This window comes from Phyllobates terribilis, unplaced genomic scaffold (assembly GCF_046119375.1).
Source record: "Phyllobates terribilis strain yellow unplaced genomic scaffold, ASM4611937v1 Scaffold_3__8_contigs__length_932513732, whole genome shotgun sequence".
Taxonomy (NCBI): Eukaryota; Metazoa; Chordata; class Amphibia; order Anura; family Dendrobatidae; genus Phyllobates; species Phyllobates terribilis.
In genome coordinates this window covers 55,451,145-55,471,234 of record NW_027362763.1, presented here as the reverse complement: position 1 = coordinate 55,471,234, position 20,090 = coordinate 55,451,145, and the positions used below count along the sequence as shown (strand labels likewise).

At 44.6% G+C, this 20,090-nt stretch overlaps 1 protein-coding gene across 2 annotated transcripts in view; it reads left to right on the top strand.

The window, feature by feature from the left end:
- Positions 1-20,090, top strand: part of RP1L1 (RP1 like 1) — a 69,304-nt gene that overhangs the window by 24,385 nt on the left and 24,829 nt on the right. For both annotated transcript variants that reach the window (XM_073673886.1, XM_073673885.1), the window contains one exon: positions 17,551-18,193. In XM_073673886.1, the coding sequence (XP_073529987.1) occupies positions 17,570-18,193 (624 nt within the window). In that variant the 5' untranslated portion in view covers positions 17,551-17,569. The remainder of the gene's footprint in view (positions 1-17,550; positions 18,194-20,090) is intronic.

Here is a 20,090-nt window from a genome sequence, read left to right as displayed (position 1 = left end):
TTACACTTCTATACATCGACAGAGCTTGGCAGTTACACTACTATACAGCTGCACAGTGCTTGGCAGTTACACTACTTTACAAAGACATAGAGCTTGGCAGTTACACTACTTTACAAAGACATAGAGCTTGGCAGTTACACTACTTTACAAAGACATAGAGCTTGGCAGTTACACTACTTTACATAGACATAGAGCTTGGCAGTTACACTACTATACAGCTGCACAGTGCTTGGCAGTTGCACTACTTTACAGTGGCTCTGAGCTTGGCAGTTACACTTCTATACATCGACACAGAGCTTGGCAGTTAGACTACTTTACAGCTGCACAGTGCTTGGCAGTTACACTACTTTACAAAGACATAGAGCTTGGCAGTTACACTACTTTACAAAGACATAGAGCTTGGCAGTTACACTACTTTACAAAGACATAGAGCTTGGCAGTTACACTACTTTACATAGACATAGAGCTTAGCAGTTACACTGCTTTAGATTGACACAGAACTTGGCAGTTACACTACTTCACAGCTGCACAGAGCTTGGCAGTTACACTTCCATAAATCGACACAGCTCGGTAGTTTCACTATGTTACAGCTGCACAGTGCTTGGCAGTTACACTACTTTACAGTGGCACAGAGCTTGGCAGTTACACTTCTATACATCGACACAGAGCTTGTCAGTTACACTACTATACAGCTGCACAGTGCTTGGCAGTTACACTACTTTACAGTGGCACAGAGCTTGGCAGTTACACTTCTATACATCGACACAGAGCTTGGCAGTTACACTACTTTACAGTGGCACAGAGCTTGGCAGTTACACTTCTATACATCGACACAGCTTGGCAGTTAGACTACTTTACAGCTGCACAGTGCTTGGCAGTTACACTACTTTACAAAGACATAGAGCTTGGCAGTTACACTACTTTACAAAGACATAGAGCTTAGCAGTTACACTGCTTTAGATTGAAAAAGAACTTGGCAGTTACACTACTTCACAGCTGCACAGAGCTTGGCAGGTACACTTCCATAAACTGACACAGCTCGGTAGTTTCACTATATTACAATTGCACAGAGCTTAACAGTTACATGACTTTACAATGGCACAGAGCTTGGAAATTACATTTCTTTATATTGACACAGGGCTTTACCGTTACTCAACTTTACAGTTGTACAGAGCTTGGCAGTTACACTACTTTACAGTGACAAAGATCTTGGCAATTACATTACTTTACATCGACACAGCTTGGCAGGTACACTACAGCTGCACAGAGCTTGACAGTTACATGATTTTACAGCTGCACAGAGCTTGGCAGTTGCACTACGTTACAGCTGCACAGAGCTTGGTAGTTGCACTATGTTACAGATGCACAGAGCTTGGCAGTTGCACTACGTTACAGCTGCACAGAGCTTGGTAGTTGCACTATGTTACAGCCGCACAGAGCTTGGCAGTTGCACTATGTTACAGCTGCACAGAGCTTGGTAGTTGCACTATGTTACAGCTGCACAGAGCTTGGCAGTTACATAATTTTACAGCTGCACAGAGCTTGGCAGTTACATGATTTTACAGCTGCACAGAGCTTGGCAGTTGCACTACGTTACAGCTGCACAGAGCTTGACAGTTGCACTACGTTACTGCTACACAGAGCTTGGCAGTTGCACTACGTTACAGCTGCACAGAGCTTGGTAGTTGCACTATGTCGCAGCTGCACAGAGCTTGGCAGTTGCACTACGTTACAGCTGCACAGGGCTTGGTAGTTGCACTATGTTACAGCTGCACATAGCTTGGCAGTTGCACTATGTTACAGCTGCACAGAGCTTGGCAGTTGCACTATGTTACAGCTGCACAGAGCTTGGCAGTTGCACTGCGTTACAGCTGCACAGAGCTTGGTAGTTGCACTATGTTACAGCTGCACAGAGCTTAACAGTTACATGACTTTACAATGGCACAGAGCTTGGAAATTACATTTCTTTACATTGACACAGGGCTTTACCGTTACTCAACTTTACAGCTGTACAGAGTTTGGCAGTTACACTACTTTACAGTGACAAAGATCTTGGCAATTACATTACTTTACATCGACACAGATTGGCAGGTACACTACAGCTGCACAGAGCTTGGCAGTTACATGATTTTACAGCTGCACAGAGCTTGGCAATTGCACTAAGTTACAGCTGCACAGAGCTTGGCAGTTGCACTACGTTACAGCTGCACAGAGCTTGGTAGTTGCACTATGTTACAGCTGCACAGAGCTTGGCAGTTACATGATTTTACAGCTGCACAGAGCTTGGCAGTTACATGATTTTACAGCTGCACAGAGCTTGGCAGTTGCACTACGTTACAGCTGCACAGAGCTTGGTAGTTGCACTACGTTACAGCTGCACAGAGCTTGGTAGTTGCACTATGTTGCAGCTGCACAGAGCTTGGCAGTTGCACTACGTTGCAGCTGCACAGAGCTTGGCAGTTGCACTACGTTACAGCTGCACAGAGCTTGGCAGTTGCACTACGTTACAGCTGCACAGAGCTTGGCAGTTGCACTACGTTACAGCTGCACAGAGCTTGGCAGTTGCACTACGTTACAGCTGCACAGAGCTTGGCAGTTGCACTACGTTACAGCTGCACAGAGCTTGGCAGTTGCACTACGTTACAGCTGCACAGAGCTTAGTAGTTACACTTCTTTACATCGACAGTTTGACAGTTGTACTTTGTTACATCAACACAGGGCTTGGCAGTAACTCAACTTTACAGCTGCACAGAGCTTGGCAGCTACATTACTTTACAGCAATGCAGAGCTTGTCAGTTACACTAATTTTACAGCTGCAGAGAGCATAGCAGTTATCCCATTTTACAGTGACACAGAACTTTGCATTTAAACTACTTTACAGAAAAACAGATCTTGGCATTTAATCTACAATACTTTACAACGACAAAGAGCCCGGCAGTTACACTGTAATTACTTTTAAGGCAGCATTGGGCTTGTCAGTCACACTACATTACAGAGACACAGAACTTGGTAGGTTACACTACTTTACAGCTTTAAACGATTTGCCAATTACACTACTTTAGAGTGGCACAGAGCTTGACAGTTACACTAGTTTCCATTGAAACAGAGCTTTTCAGGTATTTTACAGCACAGAGTTTGGTGGTTATGGCAATCTACAGGAACAGTTGCACACAAAATAAAAGTATTTTTTATTGGAAACCGGTAAACCAGGGTAGAACCGATATCAGAAATGCACACACTCTCAGCAAGTTTTTTTTAGTGCAGCTTAAAGTTTTCCTTGCTAAATCAGGCCACGATCCAGGCCACAGTTTACTCAACTCTTTCAGTGCTTCATGCAGTCTCAGGCCACAGCACCAGCAGCATCAATAGTACAGGCCACATGTCCTCTTCTTTTCTTATGCAACAGGGCTGCTTTGCCTAGAGGCCATAGTTTCTATCACTGTGCCTCCCCATTGGTAATCTGAGAGCAAACAGGCTGGGAGAGTCAAATGCACCTCACTAGAGATGAGCAAATAAACTTGCAGGACCCTTATCCATGGCCGCAAGACCAGAGACCTGCTAACTGCCTCCTACCTGCTCAGGTCCCCAGCATCTCTTCTGATTTGTAGGTCTAGCGCATCTTCATCTTTGGGGTGTGATGCATGCATGACATCGCGTTGGGCCTACTAATCAGAACATAAGGAGATGGTTTCCAGGACTCTGACGGCCACAGAATAGTGACATGGCCGCTAAACCAAGGTCCTGCAAATTGAAATCTGCAAATCTCTACATGTCACCATACAGTGCCAACTGTCTACAATTTAGCTCAGGGAATTCCTCCTCTTCCAAAGCCAATAAGTCATCATGGAGCAATATGTAACAACTCACTCAATTCAAAGCCATCGTATGCTCTCCATGCCTCTCTTTCCAGGTTGGCTCAATTATTGCTGCCGTCCCATGCAGGTTTCAAGGTCTCTTATTGTACCAACTAATCACGAAGCTAGGAAGGCTTTATCTATCTATCTGTCTGTCTGGCTGTCTGTCTGGCTGTCTGGCTGTCTGTCTGTCTGCTGCTTCTGGTCATGATGCACCATAGCTCCCCCTTGATATACTCAGGACCCATGCAATAGCATCAAAAATCAAACCAATATATGTTTATGCTTTAATCACATATGTGGGAGCTTCATATATAGATGTTTGCAAGTTTCCCCAAATTATGGGTCACTGATTGGATTTGAGGTCTCTTCTCTTAAAGAATCAAAAAGTTGCAGGAAAAAATAACTTTTTGCAATTCACTTCATGGGTGTACTGAATGGCACTTTCGATGTCCATGCACAAGCTGAGCTCCATGACATAACAGTACAAACTGCACTCCAGTGACAATGTTTTGACCTTAATCTACCGGAGCAGATGACTTGATTAACACCGATGTCTTCTGGGAAGAAGGATTAGCACTGGAAGCAGCTTCCTCGGCACGAAACCGTACCGTGAAGTAACATGTTACATGGTCAGGCCAGAGATATGCTACTCTTCTGCGTCACGTTGCTTGTGCCCGACTGTACGAACTTCCTATCCTATTCCACAGCGGGTACAATTCTACCATTCCCTTCCTGGTGATGACGGCATTAGCCGCGCTCCATGTATGGGAAATTATAAAGTGATATCAAATTCATACAACATCCTCATAGCCTGCCAAGATATAAACACAAAGCCAGGTTCAGATGGGGACAAATCCTGATCAGATGTAATTCAAGACGAAACCACTTATCTTCTTCCTGTGGAAAACAATCCACCAACATGTTACACAAGATCAAAAAAATGTTACCCTGGTGAAAGGCACAAGTTTTAAGTAGTGTTAAATGGGGGTTTTCGGAGTAGAAATAATAAAACTGTGCACCCCTGTTACGTTTCCTGCAGTGGTAAGATATCTCTGATTCATAATGCCTACGAGGTGCAGCCTAGTTTAGACTTCCCTTGCACCGAGCAAAGTAAGAAAGTTTAATGTATGTTCCCAAGGGAGTTTTCAGTCTTTTTCTTCATGTGGCAAAAAGTGAACCCATTGCCTAAATTAGAGGAGCAGAAATTGTACAGGTGTATATTCTTCCGAGAGGTCCTTCCTCCTAGAGATCCACCCATCTATACATCCTAAAAACATGTTTCCAGAGTTGAAGTGAACAACATGATAGAAAGATCTGAATCTTCTCTGCTTTCACCCATCTGCAGACCACTTTAGACGTCAGCTGGCCATACATATTAGACGTACAGTGGCATGTAAAAGTCTGTGCACCCCTGGTCAAAATTACTGTTATTGTGAACAGTTAAGCAAATTGAAGATGAAATGATCTCTAAAAGGCCTAAAGTTACAGATGACACATTTCCTTTATATTTTAGGCAAAATATGTTTATATTGTAATTTTTTACATTTTAAAAATTACAAAAAGGAAAATGGGCCAATGCAAAAGTATGAGCACCCTGCATGGTTAGTACCTAGTAGCACCCCTTTTTGCAAGTAACACAGCTTGTAAACTCTTTTTGCAGCCAGACAAGAGTCTTTCAATTCTTGTTTGAAGGATTTTCATCCCTTCTTCCTTGAAAATCCTTCCAGTTCTGTGAGATTCCTGGGTCGTCTTGCACGCACTGCTATTTTGAGGTCTAGCCACAGATTTTCAATGATGTTCAGATTAGGGTCCTGTGAGGGCCATTGCAAAACCTTCAGCTTGCGCCTTTTGAGGTCATCTATTGTGGATTTTGACGTGTGTTTGGAATCATTAACCATTTGTAGAAGCCATCCTCTTTTCAACTTCAGCTTTTTTACAGATGGTGTTATGTTTGCATCAAGAATTTGTTGAAATTTCATTGAATCCATTCTTCCTTCTACCCGTGAAATGTTTCCCATGCCATCAGCTGTAACACAACCCCAACGCATGATTGATTCACCCTCATACTTTATGGCTTAATGGTTGACGATATGTTCTTTTCCTGAAATTCTGGCCCTTTTTTCTTCACACATGTCTTTGATCATTGTGGCCAAATAGATCTATTCTAACCTCATTAGTCCACAGGACTTGTTTCCAAAATCCATCAGGCTTGTTTAGATGTTCTTTTGCTACTTCTGACGCTGAATTTTATGGTGAGGACGCAGGAGAGGTTTTCTTCTGATGACTCTTCCATGAAGGCAGGGCCGGCTCCAGGTTTTTGTGGGCCCCGGGCGAAAGAGTCTCAGTGGGCCCCTTTAACACATACCACAATTCAAGATGCACCCCTTCACTGTGTACACCCCCAACATGCAGCCCTGTGCAAGCAGCTTCAGTCAAATTCCTTGTGCAAAAGGAAAGAAATGCAACATCACCCCCTTACATATGCAAGGCCCCACATGCAACATTAACCCATTCCCTGCGCAAGCCCCCACAACATGCAGCACATGCATGCATCATCCCCTTCCCTGTGATAGACCCTCAACATCACTTACATGCATATGCAAGCCCCCAACATGCAACATCACTCCCCTATGCAATCCCCCACAACATGCATTGCCATGCTTGCATCGCCCCCTTCACCGTGCAAGTCCCCCCAACATGCATCACTGTGCATGAAGCAACATGCATCCATGTGCAAGACCAATGACATACAACATAACCCCCCTTCCCTGTGCAAGACCCACACAATGCTACATTAAAGGGGTTGTCCACTACTAGGACAACCCCTTCTCCTACCCCATGTTTGGCCCCGGTAAAATAATAAAGCTTATACTCACCTCCTGTGCTGGCGCCGTTCCCGAAGTATCGGCACTCGCAGTCCCGGGGTTCTTGTGCGGTTGTTCTGACACGTGATTCCGGTGCCCAATCACCGTCACTGTCCCCACCTTTGGAAGTCCGGGCTGCAGCTGATCTCTGACTTCCCCTTCATGTTAGATTTGTCTGAAGGTGGGGACAGTGACGGTGATTGAGCACCGGAATCACGTGTCAGAACAACCGCACGAGAACCCCGGGACTGCGAGTGCCGATACTGCGGGAACGGCGCCAGCACGGGAGGTGAGTATAAGCTTTATTATTTTATTGGGGCCAAAATAAGGGTATGAGAAGGGGTTGTACTAGTAGTGGACAACCCCTTTCCTGTGAAAGGCCCTAGAACATGCATCACTCACTTACATAGCCCCAACATGCAACATTAACTAATTCCCTGTGCAAGCCCCCACAACATACTGCACATGCATGCTTCACCCGTGCCCTGTGCAAGACCCCCAGCATCACGCCGTTACTTATGCAAGCCCCCACAACCTGCAGAACCGTCCATGCAACTTATGCACATTCCCTGTGCAAGATAAACGACATGCAACCCCATATGTAGTAACTTGATCCACTTTTTATACTCCCAAAACACAGTATTAGACCCTTTAAACTTAGACCTATATACTGTATACAAAACTAAAATACATAATTGCTGTCTCCATACTGACCCATTCTGCAGCTCCTCAGTCCTCTCAGGATCTGTAGTGAAGTATCAGCATTCACCTCATCTCCAGCAGCACCACCCTGCTTCCTGGTATGGGGTCCACACTGAACGGGAGGAGGCCCCGCCCCTTCCAACCACATCATCACCTCCCAGGAGCAACTCCAGTATAGACGCTACGCGGAGCTAATACCAGGAGGCTGCTTTGTCCCAGATAGCCAGTGGGCCCCCCTGTTTGTCCAGGGCCCCGGCACTTGCCCGGGTGCGCCGGGTGGTGGCGCCGGCCCTGCATGAAGGCCATATTTGTGCAGGTGTCCCTGAACAGTACAATGTACCACAATTCCGGAGTCTGCTAAATCTTTGTGAAGATCTTTTACAGTCAAGAGGGGGTTCTGATTTGCCTCTCTAGCAATCCTACGAGCAGCCCTCACTCAAATTTTGCTTCATCTTCCAGACCTTATCTTGACTTCCACTGTTCCTGTTAACTGCCATTGCTTTCTTGCAATAATAATAACACTAATGCGGCGGCGACATCCTCCTTCTTCTTTTCCCTGCAGCCCATGGCCATGCACAGGTGATGCAATGATGTGATGTCATTGCGCTGCCTCACTTACTCCGCACACTCCCGAGCACTGATAGGCCATAGACCTTAAACAACCTGTGATTTACCAGAGTTAGCGATGGAGCAGGGAGCCTTTTCCTCTGGGCCGAGTTTGTGATAATTTCACCCATGTCTCCTCCTCCACACACATGAACACTTGCCTTGGCCAAGCTATCATGGGTTTTCAATGGACAAACAAATGGTCAGATGTTTGAAATTCAACTGCCTGATCCATACGAAACCGGGGGTCCACCATACACATGGTCGGCCGGTCCTGCTGATTTCAGCTGGCTATGGGTAGCATGGGTAGGATGATAGACAAGGCAGGAGTTTGTACTTTTTTACCTTTTTTTTTCATCCCTTCTTCCAGGACCCATAACTTTTCTTTATTTGTTCTTTCGACACAGCTGTTTGAGAACTTGTTCTTTCTTCAGATTTTGTGGGTCCAGAGCCACGAAGCGTCACATTCACAAGCTGTAGATTCAGCAGTTCTTAAAGAGATTGTCCAGGATTAGAAAAATATGGCCACTTTCTTTTAGAATCAGCGCCACGCCTGACAATGGGTTGTGCTTGGTATTGCAGCTCAGCTTCATTCATTTCAATGGGGCTGAGTTGCAATATCAGACAGAACCCATGGTCAGGGGTGGCGTTGTTTCTGAAAGAAAGCAACCATGATCTTCTAATCATGAGCAACCCTTTTAAAGATGCCGTAATCGCGGGTTCATGCAACGCTCACAGTTCTATTATTGAATAGGATAGTAAACATACACATGCTTCAAAAGGGCAAATATTTTATGGCTCTACCATGGTGCCTCATTCTAACCTACGGATCAGCTCAGGTTCTTTTTATTGGTTGCTTTTTCCAATAATTCATGTACAATGTGCTTTCATTAACAAGACCATGTCCGGATCGATGGAATCATATCATTAATGTCTAAATGGCAGGAGGACTGCATGATACTGGCTACGAGCTTTGTTTCCACTACTGTAAAGAAGAATCCTAGATGGCCATGAGACATTCCTTCCTTCCCTCCCTCACTGCCTCTTTGCTTCCTTCCTTTTTTCCTTTCCCTTTTCCATCTTTTCCACTTTTTTAATTATGCATTCCTTCTCCCTCCTTTTCCTTACTCCCTCTATCCATTATTTCCTTTTCTACCCCGTCTTCCTTCCCCATATGTTTCAATCTTTCTTCTACTTTCTTTTCCTTCTTTCTTTACTTTTTTTCTTTTCCTTTTTTCTTTCTTTTTTTTATATTCTTTCTTTTCATTTTTTCTTTACTTCTATCTTTTTCTTTACTTTTATGCTTTTTTACTTACTTTCTTTTCTTCCTTTAGTTTCCTTATTTCTTTTCTTTCTTTTTTTTTCTTTTTTTTATTCAACATTTAGTAGACTTACAGTATGTATAGCAGCAGGTATTGACAATCCTCAGTCCCTTCTTCCCATCTTTCTTTCTCTTTCTTTCTTTCTTTCTCTCTTTTTCTCTCTTTCTTTCGCTTTCTTTCTTTCTCTCTTTGTCTTTTTAATGTTCTCTCTTTTTGTCTTTCTCTCTTTTTTTGTCTTTTTCTTTCTTTATTTTTCTTTCTTTCTCTTCATTTTTTTTCTTCTTCTCTCTCGCTTTCTTTTTTTCTCTCTTTTCTTATTTTTTTTTATTCAACATTTAGTATAGTCATGTGTAACAGCAGTCATTGGCATGTTGGCTGTGATAGTTGTACTTTGGCTGTGATGGGGGCACTGTGACTGTAATAGGGGCACTGTTACTTTGATGGTAGCACTCTTAATGATGATAGGAAATCTGTGACTATGATAGAGGCATTCTGGCTGTGATGGGGTTACTTTGGCTTTGATTGGAATAGCATGGATGTAATGGAAGCACTGGGGATGTAATGGGAACATTGTGACATAATGTCTGTCATGACTGTAATGAAGGCCATGTGGTTTTAGTAGGCACTCTGGTTGGTTGGGATGCAAATACTTTGGCTGCAATGTGGGTACTTGGCTGTAATGGAGGCACTGTGATTTTAGTTTGGTCAGTTTGGAAATAATAGAGACCTTGTGGTTTAAGTAGGGGCACTCTGATACTGTGGTTGTACAAGGGGCACATTGGCCGTGATGGAGACACTGTGACTGTACGAGAGGCTCTCTCGCCTTGATGGAGACACTATGGTTGTATGAGGGGTACTCTGGCTTTGATGGAGACACTGTGGTTGTACGAGGGTCCCTCTGGCCTTGATGGAGACACTGTGGTTGTACGAGGGGCACTCTGGCCTTGATGGAGACACTGTGGTTGTATGAGGGGCACGCTGGCCTTGATGGAGACACTGTGGTTGTATGAGGGGCACGCTGGCCTTGATGGAGACACTGTGGTTGTACGAGGGGCACTCTGGCCTTGATGGAGACAATGTGGTTGTATGAGCGGCACCCTGGCCTTGATGGAGACACTGTGGTTGTATGAGGGGCACGCTGGCCTAGATGGAGACACTGTGGCTGTACGAGGGGCACTCTGGCCGTGATGTACACACTGTGGCTGTACAAGTGGCACTCTGGCCATGAAGGAGTCACTGTGGCTGTACGAGGGGCTATCGGGCCGGGATGGAGAAACTGTGGTTGTGCGAGGGGCACTCTGGCCATGATGGAGACATTGTGGCTGTACGAGGAGCACTCTGGCCATGATGGAGACACTGTGGCTGTACGAGGGGAACTCTGGCCATGATGGAGACACTGTGGCTGTTCGAGGGGCACTCTGGCCATGATGGAGACACTGTGGCTGTACGAGAGGCTCTCTGGCCATGATGGAGACACTGTGGTTGTATGAGGGGAACTCTGGCCATGATGGAGACACTGTGGCTGTACGAGGGGCTCTCTTGCTGTGATGGAGACACTGTGGCTGTATGAGGGGAACTCTGGCTTTGATGGAGACCCTGGTTGTACGAGGGGCACTCTGGCTGTGATGGAGACAATGTGGTTGTACGAGGGGCACTCTGGCCATGATGGAGACAATGTGATTGTAATGTAGACAAGCTTTACACAATAGCTGCACAATAGTTGCATGGTATTTCATAGATTTATTGAAACTTTAACTGAGTTTGACGTACGGACAAAATCTAAGATAAGAACAAAATAAGCAAATATCCTGTGGTAAGTTACTAAATTAAATAGTAATGGTACAAGTAAATAACATAGTACTAATTATCCTATGTGTCAGCAGAGCTCAAAACGGATGGGGGAAAAGCAGTACCCAGGCCTGACTAATCAGGCACCTGCCCGTATTTTTTATACACAGGGGCGTGATTCCCCCATTTTCGAGCTGGGCATTTTGTTTATATAGACAAAATGCCCAGCTCAAAAATGTGGGAGTCACGCCCCTGTGTATAAAAAATACAAAAAAACTATAGCAATACCAAAGACATGAGCTGGAACACATGTTGGGTTAAGTGAGGTACGCTGGCAGAACAGCTCTAGCCTCAGATGTATACAATACATATGAATTTGGTGTTTTTATTTTTTTTTCACTGTCACCTAATTTACATTTGTCATGTTATTATATTATATGCACAATGTGGTAAGACGACTCACTCGGCTTCTTTCGGAAGTAGACTCAGGAACCGGGTTTTCTCTGCAGGCTTTATTGTATGGCATAAAGCCCTTCAGCTCCAGCAAAATAAACACGGCCTTACTGGCAAAACAACAAAACAAAAGATAAACGATAGCACAGTCACATAACTTTCCTCGCATATAACACCAGTGACTCTGTCACAACATACATACGTTCTGCCACTGAATGCACTTGGGCAAACCATCAAGATCCGCTGCTGGCGGCTCCTGTGTAATCACCGACCAATGACATCCCTGATGTGCTCGATGGAGACAAGTCCGGAGACGCTGCAGCCATGGGAGGATGTTTAGGCCATGCAGGCTGCTCACAGTAGCACAAGCAACATGCTTCTTGGCATTGTGGTATTAAAAAACTTCTCCAGAGACACTTTGGAGAAATGGAAAGCCACTGGTTTCACCACCAAATTAATGTATCGCTGAGCTGTTAGTAAATCTGGAATGAAGCCTAGAAGGACCCGGCTCACCCCACACCATAATCCAGGGAGTTAGACCAGTGTGACATTCTTTTGTGATGATCTCTCTCTATTTCTGCGCATGGTGCTCATACTCGATACTGAATATATCGTAACGTTTTTAAAATATTGCTTCTATTTCTTCATCATTTGCAAATAATTATGATGTGAGTCCATCCTGGGATTTCCATAATTCCGCAATTTTTCGTACTTAGTTTAGCAACATCAATGTTGAGGACTGTAGAATAAATTTTACTGGTAAATATAACATCCTATGCTTATTACAGGTATGTGTCCCGTTACATCCGATTCACTGTACCAAGCATAAGCATGGGTTTATTGGATAGCTGTCACCTTCCTCTGCATACTAATACCATCCTGACTCGTGATAATCCCCTGTAAGCCTAATATTCCTGTGTCATGACCTGCAAGAATAGCTGAGGTATTATTACATCAGTGGGATATAATGCTGCAGAACAATGTGCTATATACCCCATAAAGAAGATGTGCATCATATTTTGGCTGGATTGCCCTTTTAAACAGGAATCTGAGCATCAAAACCAGCCCACGAGGAGTATCAAAAAATGATTTGGTCTTGATCAGGTGCTTGACTTCTAAATTTGATCATACTAGCTTGTCTATCTAAGACCCCATGCACATTTTATGTTCTCCATTGACTTCTATGATGCCCTATGCTGGCATCGATAGATTTCTCTGATCAATCATTTAGAGGATGATATGGGAGTACACTATGGCACCACGCAGCCTGGCTCAACAGGGACTCCATGTGTTGCTGAGCAAGCTCTGCTTGAAGCCATAAAGAGTTGGCTTCAAATTATCTCTCTTTGGCTCAGCTTCCTTGTGGGTTTAAAGCAGGGATGGGGAAGCCATTTATGGCCCTTGATGGCCATTTTTCCAGCCCCTGGGCAGATTCCTGGGGACAACAGTGCATGGGTCGGCAGTTGCGTTTTGATGCCCTTTCGTTTCTTCTTGATCTGTGAGCACACACAATGCTTCTTTCACTACTGAATGATGAGGCATGTGCAATGAAAGATTACGTCCTGACACCAGTGCCAACGTCAAGACTTACTTTGTGGGTAGAGTTAGCGTACAATTTGTACGGCCCCCGAAGGATGGTATGAATATCCAAATGCCCCTTGGCCGACAGAATTTTCCTCACCCCTGGTTTAAAGGCTATGTGCACATACATTTTTTTGCTACACTTTTGTGGCTCCATCAGGGGGTTTCAGTCTTAAGATCCCCCAGAAATTATGATTTGAATGGAATCCCACCTTAGGAGCCTTTCACGATAATGAGTCCCTTTTGTGCTCCATCTGGACTCCGTTCCAACAATGTCCTTCTTTTTTAGGCAGTAGACCACTCTTTTGTGCTTCCTAAAAAGACAAAAACTGCCAGAATGAAGGCCAGATGGAGCACAAAACTGATTCGCTATGGTTAATGGCTCCGTCGGGGATTCTGTCTTATCTGAATCAAGTTTTTCAGAGATTCTGGCAGAAACCCCAGTGGAACCACAAATGTGTGGCCCAAATATGATGCAAGCCCAGTAGGTAGTCTCATATTGTAAATTAATGGCATATTGACATCATTTTACGATTGGGCAGTTTCCAACATTTGGGACACCGACTGATCCTGGGAATGAAGGTGATGCTGCGGTGGAGGTCAATATTCCTGTGAATAAAGTGAACAGTGTTTCTTTCTCACAGCTTCCTCTTACAGGTTTTACCTGCACAGTGAAGTCCCAACTGCACACTGTGCAAGGAAAAAGCAGCACAACACCAATAAAAATGGGACCAGCTACAAGAGCCCCTCTGTGCAGGGAAAACCTAGGAGGGAACTCCGCACTAAAGGAGCACCACATTCAGTTTATTCTCTGGATCACTGGAGTCCTATACATCGGCATTATGCCATTGACGCGCCCCCTGGGCCATGTTCAAGGGGATACCCGGAGCCGGATCTGTATGGGGGTAGTAGTCCTTGTGGCGGTGACCCGGTCCGTGCCCAGGGTGTCAAACTAAGTGGCAGTCTATGGCAGTAGATGTTAATTTGATGTCGACTACGCCACCCGTTGAGTGCGGCTTTGAAGCCGCCGCTGCGGAGCAGTCCGCTGAGGCCGGTGGTATAGGTGCAGCAGTGATGGTATAACCCCCAACGGGAGGGGTATGGCCTCAGGGCAGCAGGTGTGGATGATGGGGGTTGTGATGGTGCAGGAAGGAGAGGCAGAGTCAGGAGATGCAGTTCAGGGTTTTTACTTACTGGTGTCCTTTTAGTCACTCTGGCCTTGAGTGACCACCCGAGCCGTGCTGCGTCCACCAGGTCCTGGACTCGGCCAACCCCCAGGCAATTCCGGAGCGTGGTCCTGAGCTCCTTTCTGACTCTCCCTTCCTCTGGCCGTTCCCACCAGGGATCCACTTTTGGCCGGCTCCCTCGGGTCTCTTGGTGGTCAAGCCTCCTCTGGGCTCCCTGACCCTATACTTGGTGTGCCTTTCTAGTGGATTTGGTGAGGGTCGCGGCAGATCCTGACCACAACCTCCGGTTCCTGGTTAAGGGTTACTTCTGCCTCTGCCAGCTTGGGATCCGGTGCCCTTTTCTGCCAACCCTTCACCCTTTCTGGTCTGATTCTGGGTTCTTGGGGTTCCCTCTGTCTTTCTCTCTGGGTCCTTCTTACTCCTCTCTCTTCACTGCAGGCTTGGCCCTGGAGCTGGGCCCAGCCGGAGCCACAGCTCCCTGTCAGCCCTCCTGGCTGAGCTCCTCTGCTCTGCTTCTCCTCAGGCTGAACTCTACCAAAGACCCTATTCTAAGATGGTGCCCACCTTATATACTCCCTCTATGTGTGAACCCAGGTGACCAGCACCCAATGGGCTCCTAGCTTTACCCAGACTACTCCCCCTATCTGCCCCTACACTACTGGGATGTTCCACCCCCCTCCCACTCCAGCCAGGGACAGACGCTGTCGTACCTGCACATATACTGGTGGGAGTACCGTTGTTCTGTCCCCCGGAAATGGGATGTATGTAGTGCATGCAGCCTACTAAGCTCAGTCCCACACTCCATCCTTACCTGGGAGTGGAATACCACACCTCTGGAGTGAGGTGCAATACCCCTGTAGCAGCCGAATCCTCAGGGTGCTACACCATGACTTTATAAGGTGGGAATACTCCTTCAGTGTTTACTAGATGCTATTTTGGCAAACATAACTGCAGATGAGCCCAGTTATAGAACAGCGAGCACACAAAGCTCCATTGAGGGGTGGTTTTCTGGGCAATGGTCTTCATCCAAGTAGATGGCCAATATGCATGATATTCAGTGGAACTGGAAATGTAATTTGAATAAGGGCCTGGTTTTCTCAAAGTGGGAGTTTTAGAGAAGTTTCACTGTGTACTCCCGTGTCTTTATTAAAAATAAATCAAATAATTCAAAAACAGCTGTAAAAAAAAGCATACATGTCCATTCACACAAATACTTCAAGGTAAAACTGTTTTGCAGTGTAATATGCCCGGGAACTATTCTGATTGCTTTACTCTAGAAATTGCCATCCACTCCCTTTAAAGGGTGGCTCTTCTTCATCGGCATTCTGTAAGCTCCATAGATGTGGCATGCTTATTTCTCTCACTTCCCAGCATAAATTGTGTCTGTAATTGTCCAAGGGCCTGCCTTCCTTGAACTGAAAGCTCGTTTCTCTACTATACCTGTATACAATTTAAGAGAAAGAAGAAAGACATTGAACCGGTCTCACTTCCTGTAAAGAAAAACACCCCTCACAACTTCCTGTACAGGGGTAAATACCCTCCCCCAACAACTCCCACTTCCTGTAGAGACAAAGACCCACCCTCATTTCCTGTAGAAAGATAAAGACACACCCTCATTACTTGAAGAGAGACAAACACCCACCTCCATTTCCTGTAGAGAGACAAAAACCCACCCTCACTTCTTGTACTGAGATGAAGACCAGCTTCCACCTCAAGAGAGACAAAGACCTGCCCTCACTACCTCAAGGGAAACAAAAAGACACGCTCACTACCTGAAGAGAGACAAAGACCTTCTCCCACTCCCTCTAGAGAGACAAAGATCTGCCATCACTTCCTAGAGAGAGAAAGAGCCGCTCTCAATTCCTGCAGCGAGACTAAGAACTCCTACCACTTCATAAAGAGAGGCAAAGACCAACCCTCACTACCAGAAGAGCAACAAAGACCCACATCCATTTCTAATAGAGGGTCAAAGACCCACCCCAACTTCCTGTAGAGTGACTAAAACTCATCCTTACTTCCTGTAGAGAGACAAAGAATCACTCCCACATACTATAGAGATACAAAAACTCATTGTAACTTCATACAGAGAGGAAAAAGACCCATCCTTACTTCCTATAGAGAGACAAAGACCCTCTCCCACTTCCTGTAATCTGTTTCAGCATCTTTGCTGATAGACATAGATTACACTGTATACAATTTAAGAGAAAGGAGAGCAGATGCAGAGAGACGTTGACTTGCTCTCACTTCCTGTAAAGAGAAAAACACCCATCGCCACTTTCTGTAGAGAGACAACAACTTGCTCCCACTTCCTGTAGAGACAAAGACTTTCCCTCCACTTCCTGTAGAAAGACCCATCCTCACTACCTGAAGAGAGACAAACACCTACCTCCACTTCCTCTAGAGAGACAAAAACCTGCTCCCACTTCCTCTAGAGAGACAAAGCCCCACTCTCACTTTGTGAAGAGAGAGAAAGGCCAGACCTCTTTTCCAGAAGAGAGACAAAGCACCACCCTTGCTTCTTATACAGAGATAAACCCACTCATTCTCACTTTGTGAAGTGAGATAAAGACTGGCACTCACTTCCTGAAGAGAGACAAAGAACCACCCCACTTCTTATAGAGAGATAAAAACCCACCCCCTAAAGAGGAACAAAGACCAAGCCTCACTTCCTGTAGAAGAGACAAAGACCAACCCACCACTTCCTCTAGAGAGACAGACCTACCCCACTTCCTGTAGAGAGACAGACCTACCCCACTTCCTGTAGAGAGACAAAGATCCTCCCCACATCCTGTAGAAGCAAAAAAGACTCTCCACCACTTCCTGTAGAGATGCAAAAACTCATTGTCACTTCCGAGAGAAAGAACAAAGACCTGCTCCCACTTCCTGTAATCTGTTTCTGCATCTCTGCTGATAGAGATAGGTTACACCTAAAAATGGGCAGAGGACAGTAAGTTACACAGCAGAGAGACAACTAGTAGTCTGCATTTTGAAGTGTTTTTTTGGCTTAAGACAATATAATTATTAAATAAAGTGATTTGCAGTTTGTCTATTTATGACAATGTATCAAACAAGTCTGGTGAGTTGTATCTCAATCATTTATTTCTACATTTCCTAGGTATACATGAAAAGTTTTATTATCTGTATTTTTGTAAATTGATATGATGGTAATGACAATTGTTCTAAATTTCAGATCCAGATTACCTAGCAGAATGAATCCATCAGTAACTGAAGGTTACTCGGCCCCTCCATCCAGTCCAGATCGGCCTTTTCCGCCAGTGGTTCGATCTCATGCGGTCTCTGTAGTGACCCCAGCAAAGAAAATAACTTTCTTTAAGAGCGGAGATCCTCAGTTCAGTGGAGTAAAGATGGCCATTAATCGTCGTAGCTTCAAAAGTTTTAGCGCCCTCATGGACGATCTTTCAAGCAAAGTTCCTTTGCCGTTTGGGGTTCGGACAATTACTACTCCTCGGGGTACACATAATATAAGCAGACTGGAGCAACTTCAGGATGGAGGAAGTTATATCTGCTCTGACAAAAAGCATGTGCTACCTATTACTGGACGCAAAGGGGGAAATCATAGAGGCAGTCGTCCAGATAGTTCCAGAAAGCAGGGTCAACATGGGGACCCTGAAGAGGAATACTCTGCTACACATTTTCAACAGGTGCCGAAAGTAAGGAAGAAAATTGTACTTGTGAAGAATGGGGATCCAACAATTAGACGTTCTATCATCCTAAATCGGAGGAATGCGCGGAATTTCAGGACTTTTGTGGAGGACGCCTCCGATCTCTTGCAATATTCTGTGCGAAGGTTATATACTGTGGATGGAAGAAGAGTAAGTATTCATGTGACTATATGAAACACGATGTTCTTAACTGTGAATAGCTGTATACGATAGATTATGTCTAAAGGGGGGTTTTCTAGGAAAATAAAAAATCATAATTTATATACGGTAATTTATTAATACAGTCCTATATTACGCAAGGTGCTCTGATACTCTGGTAGTTGTTCTGTCTTTACACCCCGCGTTGACAGTGTTTGAAGTCAGTCATCGTCCTTCACACATTCTCCTGTGTTAAGTAGATTGATGGAAGAGCTACAAGATGATCGGGAAACCTGGTCTAAACCAACTATATTAGGGAAACTTAGAAACTAATTTCTAAAATTAATTTTGCTTGGAAAACCCCTTAAAGACAAAACATGGTGGTCTTCCTAGTGCTAGACAGTGTGTTTTCCTTTGTATAGAAAAAGAAGTGCACAACAAAGGGACACATTGTCATGTTGAATCATGCCAAACTGCCATAATAAAAGTTAGAGGGGTATCTGAGACTTTTCTAGCATATCAAAATTATATGCCAAAAATGAGTTATAGAGAGTAGTAAAGAAAGTGGAGGTTGCACCTATGGGGATTATAGGAGTCCACTTTGCCTCCCACTTAGGATAGGGGTGGGCCATATGTGCATGCCACCCAGTTTGTTTTTGAAAACTACATGCAAACAGCCACCCAAAAGTAAGCATTTATGTGACCAGATAGTTAGGGAGCACAGAGAATGGAATGGTGGGCAAGTTGTTACCCCTGGTATGGAAAAGTTTATACACATAGCGTTTAGTATTAAGCCCAAAAAGTTCTCTTTTAGTCTCATCTGACTAGAGCCCCTTTTTCTACATTCCATGTAGGGGACACAGGTAGCATGTGGAAGAAGGTCTTCTGGTCAGATGAGACAAAAAATAGAATTTTGTGTGGCGGAAATCTAACACTGCACATCACCCTGAAAACACCATCCCCACCGTATAACATGTTGGTGGCATCATCATGCTGTAGGGAGGCTTTTCTTTAGCAGGGAAGCTGGTCAGATGTGATAGGAAGATGGATGGAGCTAAAAACAGGGAAATCCTGGAGGGAAAGCTGTTAGAGGCTGCAAAAGACTTGAGGCTGTGCATAGGTTCACCTTCCAGCAGGACAACGACCCTAAACATCCTGCCACAGCTACAATGGCTGGTACAGAGCATAACATATTCCTGTGTGTGAACGGCCCAGTCACAGTCCAGACCAAAATCCTATTGAGAATCTGTGACAAGATGTGAAAATTGCTGATCATAGACGTCTCCATCCAATGTCACTGAGCGAGAGCGAGTGTGCAAAGAAGAAGGGGCAAAATGTCACCTCTAGATGTGCAAAGCTGGAGAGACAGCTTTGGTATCACTTTAGTTGTATCACTCTTACACCAAATGTAAAATTCCCGCTGTTGTGTGACTACTCCTCACGCTGCTCAGGAACAAGGAAGACATTATCAGATTACACATCATTAACTGTTAATCAGGCTTTGCTCTATCGGGTTTGGCCTAGTCACATTGTCATACATTGTCTGAAGGATGGATCCTGCTCATCCCTGTACTGTGTTTTCTGTAGGTTCCATCTAACACAAGAAAATATTAACTTAAAGATAAAGTTTATAAAAAAAACAAAAAACACTTGCTCAATTTAACAAAAGATTGTAAGTTGTCAGAAATACAATTCTCAAGCTTCTTGCCGTCCCAGACAGTTTTGGCCTTTATGTCAGAACATTTTGTTTTACATTTTTATTGTCACAAACTTTTTTTTTGTAGGTTTTTTGGTGACATACTGTAGTTATATGAGTGCTTGTTTTTTTTTTAGGGGAGACTGAGTTGTATGTTTCACTTGCATTAGTTTGGGATTCATATAATTTCTTAAACTTTTATTAAACCTTTAT